General features: G+C 36.1%; 1 protein-coding gene across 4 annotated transcripts in view; it reads right to left on the minus strand.

The window, feature by feature from the left end:
- Positions 1–13095, minus strand: part of LOC126299335 (WD repeat-containing protein 7) — a 324063-nt gene that overhangs the window by 205749 nt on the left and 105219 nt on the right. For all 4 annotated transcript variants that reach the window (XM_049991168.1, XM_049991166.1, XM_049991167.1 and 1 more), the window contains 2 exons: positions 6254–6336; positions 3308–3467 (listed from right to left, as the gene is read on the minus strand). In XM_049991168.1, coding sequence (XP_049847125.1) covers positions 3308–3467; positions 6254–6336 — 243 coding nt within the window. The remainder of the gene's footprint in view (positions 1–3307; positions 3468–6253; positions 6337–13095) is intronic.

Genomic DNA, 13095 nt, shown 5'->3' on the forward strand with positions numbered 1-13095 from the left:
AAGTATGCAACGTATGTTACCTTACTAATTTCTACATCCTCGAAATTGGCAATTATTCTGATTGCAAAAGTTCCTGAACCTAGTTGCTTTAGGAGATCCAGAATTTGACTTTTCCAATTAATATTCTCATCTATATCGTGCACCCAAAAACTTGGTATGCTCTACCCTGGCTACTGACTTCTTTTGATGTGTTATGTTTATTGAAGGAATTATACTTTCTGCAGCAGAAAATTGGATGTATTGTGTTTTTTCAAAGTTCAGAGCAAGCCCATTCACAGAATACCAATTAATAACTTTTCCAAAGACCTTATTTGTATCATTTTATATCGGACTTTATTTTACTGGATTAATAATTATGCTTGATCATGAGCAAACAGTGTCTGTTCAGCATCTTCTTTCACATAAGAAGGGAGGTCATTCACATATATCAAGAACAGGAGGTGACCCATGATCAAACCTTGTGGAACACCTAATGTAATTTCACTGTGGCTAACTCCTTTGAAACATTTTAAGCATATAAAAACACTTTTTGCTTCCTGTTCTGTAGATATGACTTAAACCTGTCATATGCTGTTCAATTTATACCATAGAATTAACATAATGTCATGGTTCACACAATCAAATGCTTTGGATAAGTCACAGAATATTCCTACTGGTTACATTTTACTATTTAAAGACTCTATTATGTGGACAGTGAAATTGTATATTGCTGCTTCAGTGGGACAGCATTTCTGAAATCCGAACTGTGATTTACTAAGTATCCCACAACTGTTGAGATGGCTAACCACTCTTGTGTACATTAGTTTCCCAAAGATTTTTGAAAATGCTGTAAGCAAGGATACTTTTCAGTAATTATTGACATCTGTAGTTTCCCCCTTTTTGCAGAGAGGCCCGACAATGGCATATTTTAATCTCTCTGGAAAAATATCCTGAGTCAATGATGCATTACATATGTGACTCAAAACATCAGCTGTAATTGCTCCACATTGTTTTAATAACTTCTTAGAGATGTCATCTACTCCAACAGAACATTTATTTTTCAAAAATTTAATAATTTTCCTTATTTCAGAAGAGGTTGTTAGATGAAACTTAATCTGACTAAAATTTTTCAAAACTGACTCTTCCATGTACTGCCTGGATTTTCTTTTGAACTATTCTCAACAATTTTTTCTCCTACACTTAAGAAGTGACTGTTAAATACATTGGCTACCTGTGTACTGTTGATTAAGATGAGCTCATTCTCTTTAACAGTAATTCTACCTACCCAGTGGTTACTTTTCCTGTCTCCCTTCAAACAACATTCTATATTGATTTGATTTTATTGCTGGAACTGTTAATTTCTTCTCTAACACACATATTTCTTGATTTCTTTACAACTTTTCTCAGTATGTTACAATAATTTTTATACTGTCCTTATGGATCTTTACTAGTTCTTGCTGTCCCACAGTTTTCTTTTTCTTTCTAAAGACACTTTAATACCTGTAGTAATCCAAAGTTTCTTTGAAAAGTTTGTGGGTTACATTTAGTAGTTTTCTTTGGAAAACAATGTTCAAAAAGGTATATAAATTTATCAAGAAATATGCTGCATTTATCATTAGCATTTGGCTCATTATATACATCTTCGCAGTTAACATTTCCTAAACTTTCTCTGAAGTGATCTATAGATACCGGGTTGAGCACACGCACACTTTTACTTAATGGTTTCTGAAGTGTACACCCTATTAGGTTTTGTAAGTTAATCAGTTGTGCATCATGGTCAGATAATCCATTTACCACAGGGAAAGCATGTGTTTGTTCTACATCCTCTTGCGGTGCAAATACATTATCTATTAGAGTACTACTGTCCTGAGCTATACGTGTAGGGAAATTGATCACAGATTCTAAGTTATATGTTGTTAACAACACTTATAGTTCACTTTTCCTATCAGAATTGCTTAGAAAGTTAACATTAAAATCACCACAGATTAGTAACTTCTTCTTTTTATCTGACAGATATCATAATAGGGAGTCAAACTTTTTTATGAATAGCTCCCAATCTCCTATTGGAGACCTGTACACTGTAGCTAATATCAACGTAACATTATCTATCTGAAGTTTACATGGACAAACCTCAAAGTGCTGATCAACACAAAATTTGCTTACTCCAACAGTTCTGTATTTATACTCTTGTTTCATGAAAACGGCAACTCCTCCTTTATCCATACTAGATCTACAAGTGTAAGATGCTAAATTATACCCATTTATACTGACATTTTCCATACCCACAGTTACATGGTGCTCAGACAGACAAAGTATAGCAATCTCATTCTTGTTTTTGAGATCATCTAAACACATCATCAGCTCATCTACTTTATTTTTATTCCTCTGATAATGAATGAATGAATGAATGAATGAAGGAAGGAAGGAAGGAAGGACAGGCAAGGAACCATCCTGACACTGACTTTACGCAATTTACTTTGAAGTACAGCCATATTTGGGAAGGCTTCACAGTATGAATAATTAAGTTCTCCCAAAAGTCAAAGAGATCCAGAACAAAATTATGGAGGTAGAAATAGGGGTTATAATTTGACAGCACTGCGCAATTGAAGAAGAGTGGAGGTACATGATCAGATTTGTTAGAACACTTTGACACACACCAACTACATACTTCAATTAACAGTAATAATAAGTGCTGAAAAATTGTTGTGTAACAGACATTTCCTAGTGTGATGGGTGCAAATGTCACAATGTGCTCTCAGAGAAAATGATAAAATGGATTTACAACTAGATTTTGTACTTTATGCATGGTTCCACAATTAATTGACAAAACGGGTCACTGCAAAGGTAATGTGTGTAACACACCTTGTGTGTGTGTGTGTGTGTGTGTGTGTGTGTGTGTGTGTCTCACATGCCACCTTTTCAGCCACAATTAATGTAACTGCAGATAATTGTTAATTAATATTCTGTATGGTCACACATAAATAGTGAGAATAAATAGATTTTAATTACTCACTAGCAATAGTACCATAATGAGAAATCCAAAATTGGGAACTTCAATGAAGTATTAGCTTACTATCAATACGCACAAAGATATAAAATAACTAGCAACCTGCACTGGCTTCTCACAGGTAGCATTAACTACCTGTCTATTTGTGGAAACTGTGTTAAATGCCAAACCATAGTTCCTGAGATTAGCTTTCACATACAGACAGAAAAATGTGGAGGAGCAATTTCATTTACAATATGTATCGATTTGTTACTGAAACACATTAACAAAACTATGGAGTTTATAATGTGCCAAGTTATTTACACAACGTAATATACACACCGTCATATTGCTGATGACGTCCGTGAAGCAACTGGAGCATTATTGTTTGTGTTGCTGGCACAATAATAATCGAGCCATCTTCACGCCCTACAACCAATCTGCTCTGCTGTGGTAAATATATACTTGCTGTCAAAGCCACACCTTTTGGGCTTCCTGCATCCTGTAACATGTGATCATAAGGCACTGACACAGTCTATAATCCACAAACTGAATTAAAATGTCTCAAGGACTCACTTTTCTTACCAGGAGTTCATAACATACAAGTCTATGATTAATAATCATTTAGCAGCTTACACATAGTCATAGCCACATATTAAACAATAATAGTTTTTTTGCTTGTATCACAATAAATACAGTCAATAGTCAAAATGTGTATTGCAGATTTCTCTCAATATTTGTGTTTCTGCTTTGTTGTCATTATTCTTAATTTTTATTTTGTGTGTGTGTGTGTGTGTGAACTTAAAATAATATTTGAGCATAGAAACCGATACGCGGAAACACTGCATTCAACAAGGGAAAGATGGGGACTTAGGCCAGCTGCCTGAGAACTTTGAAGCCTTCTGCTGTTTGGCAGTAATTAAAACTTTTGATTGATGTGGTGAAGTAGTTTACCATTGAAAGAATTTGTTATTATAGATATATCAGATGGGTTTTTAAAGTACTTATGCGACTTTGAAAACACACTTACAGATACTACTTTTATGGAAACTATCTTTTGAGAGTTGAAAAAGTGTACTTTCACACTTTGTTTATGATACTTAAAAATGCTTTCAGACTAGGAAGGGCATTCTCATCTATAAACGTTCACTTTGTTTTCTGAATTGGTTAGAATGTTAAAATAATCCAGTTTTTGTTATATATACAAATATTATGCACATAAAGATACATTTGTATTCATTTTTTCAAGAATTTATAACACAAAATTTAACCTACTACCACCTGCTTCTCAGGCAAGGATTGTGGTACTCGCAAAGAATAAAAATTCCTAAAACAAAATTGATTTTTCAGAATGGTGAGAATCACAGCAGCAGACATGATCTAAGATTTGCTTGTGTAGTTGTATGACAGACAACAGAGTGGTTGGCATGTGACAAGGCAAGTGCAAAAGAGAGAGAATACTTTGCTCCATTTGCAGTTGGCACTCTGTTTCACAAATACTCCTGACAGTTCTCTCACATGAAAAATAACAATGTGGAGGAATGTGCTGTTTGTATAAACTTTTCATCCTTCCAACACTGTTGCAATAACTTGAAATACAAGGAATATCACTGTTCAGCCTCACAGTAGTCATTTCCTTGCAGTCTTCAAACTTATGGTTGATTTGAACATTATAGGGCTGATTAGGTACGGTCACAGTACTGAACAAGGGAGAGTCCTACTGGCGGTGGAAATCCTTGTTTTGTTCTGAATTTTTGAATTGATTTACCCAGCTATTTACATGGGACCTACAGTTTAGAAGGCATTCCAAACCGTGATGCAAACTGGCATTGTTCACATTAAAAAATCACTGTGAGAGTTGAATAACAAACATCCAAATGACACAATAGTCATCACTATACAAGCACAAAGGGTTTGAACATTAAAGAGTCAATGCTTTTCAGAAGTGCATATTAGAAACAGAATGGACAGAATGACATTATTGGCTAATGCAGAATAAGGAGTAAAGAGTAGAATCTCACACCCCTTTGACATAAAGATTATTAGAAATGGACCACATGACAATAATGATGGAAAAAGGAATCTGGCTATGTCATTTTCAAAGGAACCATCCCAACACCTTAATGGGCAGATGAGGGTTGAAAACTAGCACCTTTAAAATGTAAATTCCATTTGCTAATCACTGCACCACCTTGCTCAACTTTGCCTATTTCATCTCTATCAATGGTAAATCATTGACAGCAATGGTAATATCCATAAGGGGAGTGCACACCTCTTGGTTAGATGGCATGAAAGGTTAGGTCTCCACATGCAAAGATGTGAGCCGGGATTTTTTCAACTGTTGTGTCATAATGTAAAACGTTCCTAGTAACCTTCATACATCTCAGTTACGTGTAAGAATATATTTCAAAAGTAAATGACAGCTATGCAAATGCTTATTTGAAGGAAGGCTCTTTGATTAGTGAGAAATTTCAACAAAGGCTGGAAACTTGCAGCAGACATTAAAATCTGTGTTGACTGTCATGATACCCTCCACAAAAGACAGCCAATGATTTTCCAGTATCATATCTGCTGTAAACTGCCAGTCACATCCCCTACAAAACAAAACATTTAACAGATCCTCACAAATGGTGTACTGTTATAACAGGACTACTCTTACTGCAAATAAAACATGACTAATAAATGTAAAACTACACCATTTTGAAAAGATAAATTCCAATTCAAGAAAAAGCTATAAAATAAACCAATAAAAATCTATAGAAAGGCATAGGAAGTGAAAGTTACCCAGTGACAAGAAAAGGAAGAAGTAAGTAAGTGCATACATATTGTTAAGAGGTAGACGGCTATTTAGATAACTAACACGTTATTAACCTATGTCATGCTCTACAACACACTGTACTTTGTAAAAACAAAAATGTGGGAGGAGAGGCTACATTTGTAACAATAACTATTAACTCAATATACTGAAGTTACTTGATCCTCAAGAGTCACAGAGACTAGGGAAATAAATACTAAAAATCAGGAATTATAATCTAATTAACAAATATTCAGTTTCCAACTGTTCTTAAGTCTGGTAACTCCAAATTCTTCATAATGTTCTTGATTCATCCTCAAAAATGAGGTAAAGCTCGGACAGGTTAAACATCTGTCACTGAATAACATTTATTGCCCACAAAATACATTCTAAGTGTACTCTGTCTTTTTGTGGGCTTCACAAAAAAAATATGAAAATCATAACAGTGAGGGACTATATCAGTGCTGTCTTGAGTAAAAGGCTGACTAAATTACCAGTTGATCCAAAATGCCAACAGGTGGGCGCCTCATTGCTTTCCATGCCTCTGACAGACTTGTGGTCACAGCTGGAGGCATTCCTGGAAACCAAGAATACACCAACTAGCTTGACAGTAATTAAAATATATTTAGAACAGGAAATTACACTATCATTTTTCTCCCCTCATGTGCCATCAACTACATATACATCCAAGTGATAATAAAAGTGTTTGTCACAGAGGGTTTTCACATACATGTAATCCATCCACTTTAGTAAATGTAAATTACTGTAAGATTATGCACTAGTTCTCATCTGCAAGTGATATGAATGCCATAATACCACACAGCAATGAATGGTTTGACAGAAAATTAGTACCAGAGTATTTCAATTTTTTAAATAATTTACAATAACTAACAAAGTGGCAGATAAACCAATTCAGGTCCAAAGTGCATTGTAACCATCTTGCTGATGATAAATGTTGTCAAAAGAAAATCACTCAAAGTATATGTCTTCATGAAATATGAATTTTGTCAACAGTAGCTGAAATAACACTGATCGCAACTTCTCTTCATTTCAATCCAACACTGCAGATGACTTCCCTGTAAGTTTTGTAAGTGAAACAAGCCAGAGAACAGAATGGTTCTCAAAAGACGGGAAAATTCAGTCATCATTTCAGGTAATTTTATTACGTCGCATAGGGCTTCTCAGTATCTTACATCATACTGGACTCTCCACAAAATTTCTCGGGAGCCTTATATTCTGTTCCTAACAAGTGAGTTGCTGTTGGGTAAAGTAAATTCACTAATTACAATTACAGAAGTTGTTTATAATTTTAAAAAATGTGGTTACAATGGAATGCATGATTTTAGCAGGGTTTTTTTGCATCGTTTTTTGTTTGTAAATGATTAGATGAACAAACATCAACATTTTCTTTTTCCGAAATGACCGTTTTCTTCATTTGGCTGTATTTAAGCTTTCAACAATTGATTGTTCTATTGAAAAGAGTCGCATTTTTTCACCACTGAACTGAATGGGTGTCCGATTTAAGGTGTTTCTGAATGTGATTTACATTTTCCCACTCAATTTGCTGATTGCAAAATCTGCAGACTATCAAAGTTTGACCTTTCGTGGGCATTTATAGTTATGCCATCCTCACTTGAAAAAGCTACACAAAGGACTGGCAAGGTACTCAGCACAGACATAGAACCAAAAGTAACTATTTTAATGTTAGGCAAAGAATTTCACCGCATTCAAAACACTTGACAGACTTTGTTTCTTCAATCACTATGGTGCAGAGTGCAGACAGTATACTTGTATAGTTGCAGACAAGTATGTGTCTAAACAAAACAGGATTATGACCGCCAAAAAGGGGGAAGAGGGACAGGGAAAGAAGCCCCGCCTTCTCTCACAGAGCAGCAGCCTACACCTGTTTTCTCTGAAAGCAGAACTGACACAGGGATTACTGATCTCTTCTGGTGTTATAAGGGTCGTTCTAGAAATTCAGGAAAAGAAAACAACATGCAATGCACAACACACAGCATTTGGGAACAGCTACCATGCAATTGCTTGTCGAGGTTGGCAGAGTATTGTTAGCAACATAGTTCAGGCCTGACCTCTAGTGCAATTTGATGCAACCATGGGTCAATACATTCACCACCTAATTTGCCATATTGAAGTGTCAGTATTAAAAAAACTTCTGAACTTAAGTTAATCAACAAATATACTTGGTATAAAATGATAGGCCCCATGGCCGATTACTAGTTTGCATTATGCAGCGTGTATTTTAAATAAACCATTCAACCATCCACTACTGCTTTGACACCAGACCACGAAGTGCACCGATACATCGTTGCATATTATGCAAAAAGGTTCTTACACACTTATCTTTCCAAACTGGGCTTCCGAAGATGATGCATGACACCAGTAACAGAAAATTGGTTGCATTTAAATATTTATATGCAGAAAATAAAGCTATTTCAGACTATCTCTAATAAAATAGTTCATCTGGATACAGTTCACGAAAAAATAGTGTCTATTATGTGTTTTCGCATTTTCACATTTTGGGGCAGAAGTCGCATCTATTTGGCATTTACAACAAAATGCGAAATTTTCCGGTCCTTAGGTATAAGATACAAAGAAAATTACAGAGTTCTTATTTTCATGGAAAAATTATACAAATCAACAATGCTGATTACATTTTCATTAATTACACTGAAACTACATTAACCTTGATATTGCTACTGTGGTTCTATTTCAAATATGAATTTATTATTTTTTAATGTGAACAGAATTTTGATAAATAATACAGCAGTCCGAAAAAACAATTACCTTACAATGTTAATCTGGTTTCATTTTATGAATTTCAACAAATACAAGGTAATTCGATGTGATGTTAGCCAAAAGCATACTAAGGTGACAGTATGATAAATAGAGTTGTTACAGGTTTCAAAGATTATAATTGCAGTATAATTGGTGCCTCTTTTGTTACTCAATTGTTCATAAGTGAAAAGTTCTAATGCAATTAAAAGAATTGCAATATACGTTCTCACCAATCGATGGATTTAACATTAGTGAGTAAACGGAATTGAAGTTGTTGAAAATTATAGTACAGATCTCATAAGGTGAAATTACTTGTATCGGTCCTGCCTAATGATGTAATAGTTAAGCAGCAATTAAAATTAGCTTCTAAATCATAAGAAAAATGAGTTACATTTCAATAACCCCCCACCCAAAAGTATTGTACAACCATAGGTTGAACAAAACTTTTGCAGGCAATCCTGGAAACAGTAAACAAAGTACAATAACCTGAGCATTTATATGTATGACAGTAAATACACAACGTAAAGGACGCAGCAGAATTATCTGGTATTCATGTCACAAACAAGACGAGATGGTGTTTTTGTATGGCAGCACGGCTACAACAAAACAAGTACCTTAACAGACAACAACTACTTCACACAACATTTCAAGCTTTTATGGGGCGTTTGTGTGATTATGGGTCCTTTCAGGAAAACGAATCTCATGGAGGTGGAGGACTGTGTGTGCACCAGCTTTGGAGCTATAGTTCACCTCAATATTCTGTAGAACCTGCTCCTCCAAATCTGGTGTACGCACAGTCTGCTGCCTCCCTGTACGTGGGTGATGTGGTTGGGTCTAAGAGGATACTTGGTTTGATATAGCTGTGCTACCTCTCAACCGTTTCCATCTGCTTGGTCATATATAAATGCTATTTCAGCTTGTTCCCGACACGAATACACACAAGTAACTGTGTGCTCAAGGTAACTGTGTAGGACCCTCTCCATGGGCACTGAGCTTCACATAGTTACAATTGTAAGTAGTTAACTATCCGAGTATGTAGTTTGTAAAGCTTTGAAACACAGAGCACAAGAAGATTTATGCAATTAAGACTCTATTCATGGTTACTCGTCCAATACTTTGTGTATCATTACGGTAAAATGTGTTGAAGTCTCAAACGGATGCACCAGGTAATTTGAGAGACACTTGGCACAGTACAGATTGCCCACAAATCTGTGTGTGTGTGTGTGTGTGTGTGTGTGTGTGTGTGTGTGTGTGTGTGTGCGCGCACGTGCAGAGAGAGAGAGAGAGAGAGAGAGAGAGAGAGAGAGAGAGCTAGACACGGCAGACGGCACACACTGAGGACCTTCTCAAGGAGGAGGGGAGATAGCGAAAATTACCTCCATTATCATAGAATATGCTTTGAACTTTTTATTCATATGAACCTGAGCATCCCCATGAACCATGGACCTTGCAGTTGGTGGGAAGGTTCATGTGCCTCGGCAATGTAGATAGCCATACCACAGGTGCAACCACAATGAAGGGGTATCTGAGGCCAGACAAATGTGGTTTCTATAGAGGGCAGCAGCCTTTTTGGTAGTTGTATGGGCAGCAGTCCAGATGACTGACTGATCTGGGCTCGTGACATCAACCAAAATAGTCTTGCTCTTTTGGTACTGCAAAAGGCTGAAATCAAGGGGGACACCACAGCCATAATTTTTCCCAAGGGCTTGTAGCTCTACTGTATCATGAAATGATGATGGTTTCCTCTTGGGTAAAATATTTCGGAGGTAAAGTAGCCCCCATTCAGATCTCCAGATGGGGACTACTCAGGAGCAACAAAACAGGCATTCTATGGATCGAAGCATTCAATGTTAGATCCCTTGGAGTAGAAAATTTAAAAAAGGAATATGGATATGTTGAAGTTAAATGTAGTAGGAATATATAAAATTTGGTGGCAGGAGGAACAGGACCTCTGGTCACGTGACTACAGGGTTATAAACAAAAAAACAAATAGTGGTAATGAAGGAGTAGGTTCAACAATGAATAAGAAAATAAGATTATGGGTAAGCTACTATGAACAGCACAGTGAACCCATTATTGTAGCCATGATAGACATGAAGCTCACACCCCACTGTAGTACAAGTTTATATGCCAACAAGCTCTAGAGTTGAAAAAGAGATTGAAGATATGTGCAATGAGATAAAATGAATTATTCAGATAGTCAAGCGACACAAAAATTTGATAGTAATGGGGCACTGGAATTCAATAGTAGGAAAAGGAAGGGAAGGAAAAATAGTAGGTGAGTATGGACTGATGGAAAGGAATGAAAGAGGAAGCCACATGGTAGAGTTTTGCACAGAGCATAACTTAATCAGCGCTAACACTTTGTTTAAGGATAATAAAAGAAGGTTGTATATGTTGAAGATACTTTGAGACACTGGACGGTTTCAGATTGATTATACAATGTAAAGACAGAGATTTGGAAACCAGGTTTTAAATTGTAAAGCATTTCCAGGGGCTGAAGTGGAGTCCGACCACAATTTATTGGTCACAAACTGTAGATTAAGATTGAAAAAACTGGAAAAAGGTACAAAATTAAGTAGCTGGTACCTGAATAAGTTGAAAGAACTAGAGGCCGCTGAGAGTTTAGAGGGAGCAATAGGCAACAGCTGATTAGAATAGGGGAAAGGAATACAAAAAATAACGAATGGATAGCTTTAAGAGATGAGATAGTGAAGGCGGTGGAGGATCAAATAGGTAAAAGGACTAGGCCTTCTAGAAATCTTTGGACAACATAGGTGATATTGAATTTAATTGATAAAAGGAGGAAATATAAAAATGCAGCAAATGGATCATACAAAAAGGAATAAAAAAGTCCAAAATGGCTAGAGGACAAATGTCTGTATTTAGAAGCATTTTTCACTTGGGGAAAGATAAAAACCACCTACAGGAAAATTAAAGAGGCCTTTCGGGAAAAGAGAAGCAGCTGCTTGAACATCAAGGACTTAGAGAGGAAACCAGTCCTAAGCAAAGAAGGGGAAACCCGAAAGGTGGAAGAAGTATATAAAAGGTCTATACAATGGACACAAACTTAAAGGTAATTTTATAGAAAGGATGTGGATGTAGATGAAGATGAGATGGGAGATATGATAGAGCTCTGAAAGATCTAAGTCTAACCAAGGCCCTAGGAGTAGACAATATTCTATCGGAACAACTGACAGCCTTGGGCGAGTGTGAGCTAACATCCCAAAGATGCTTCGGCTCACATGCAGTTCCTCTTCGTTGAAATGTCTTGGCTCAAACTCATCTAAGGATTGGACCATGCGTGTCGCACTACACACCCTAAATTAGACACTTGTGACCCTTTGGTTAAATTGTCTGGCTGATGGCAAGTTTGCTAAATACAATGTTAACATAACATATAATAACAGTAATAATAATATCGAGAACTAAATTAATGACCCATAAATGATGTAGGCCACACAGTTGTGATTTGGTTAGAATAATGTTTATTCGCAAAGCAAACTAATAGCGAAAGTAGTCATACTTAGAGTTACCGTTACACTCGAGCACATATCCATTTGACACAGTTCGATCATTCACAACCTCATCGCAAAATACAAGTTATCTATGGGAAAAGTTAGAGTTCACAGCAGGCACGCAGCTGTTCACCACTCAGAGACAGTCACGTGATACCACACAACACGAGATTTTTTTTTAAGTCGTTTCACTTCCTAGCTGGCTAAAGACTGACTGTCTACTTTTGCATCTCAATCTGAACTGTACCCTTTGGTGTCTCCAGCCAAACTGTCCACTTTGCCGTCTGCACCAGCACTCCTTCTGCCCGCCCACGACCATGTTTCCCACGCGCCGAATATCCTCGCTCAACTGACTAGCGCAGTTCCTTTTCCTGTAGCCATTGATCTGATTGGCTATAGCTTATTCTACATTATTTTACATTTTAACGTATTTAAATAATCAAAGCTTGGCACTTTCACGTTCTAAATAAAGTAACAATAATATCCATTACATAATAAACATTAAATTCTTTTACATAAAACTAATACAATTTCCTTCTTAACTTTGAATGTCACGGCCAGTAGCCTTGCATCAATGTGCTTTCTGATAAATAAAGAACAAAAGTAACTATTATGCACTAAACTTTACAGCAAATATTCTATTACCTAATGATTCAATAAGGCGTCATGCTGTCATCGTTCAATGTGTTTTGTGTGGAGGAAATGATGATCTGATGATTAAATGAAAATACTGATAATTTAAATCTACTATATCTTTCAAACAAATAAAGATACAGAGTTGATATATACAACACTTGTCATTTTAATGATGCGCTTCTATATGGAATGTCAATCATTATGATCGACCAAAGCATTCATATTTTAGCATTCACTTTCACAGTAAATCCTAAACTATTATAGATATGATCAATATTCAAGTTTTATTGGGATCACCATGAAAATTTATGGATAATGGCAGATTAAAATTTCTGTGGCTTCATTCCCTGCATTACTACAGAATTAAATAGTTTTCATAATTGTTT

Source organism: Schistocerca gregaria, chromosome X (assembly GCF_023897955.1).
Source record: "Schistocerca gregaria isolate iqSchGreg1 chromosome X, iqSchGreg1.2, whole genome shotgun sequence".
NCBI lineage: Eukaryota > Metazoa > Arthropoda > Insecta > Orthoptera > Acrididae > Schistocerca > Schistocerca gregaria.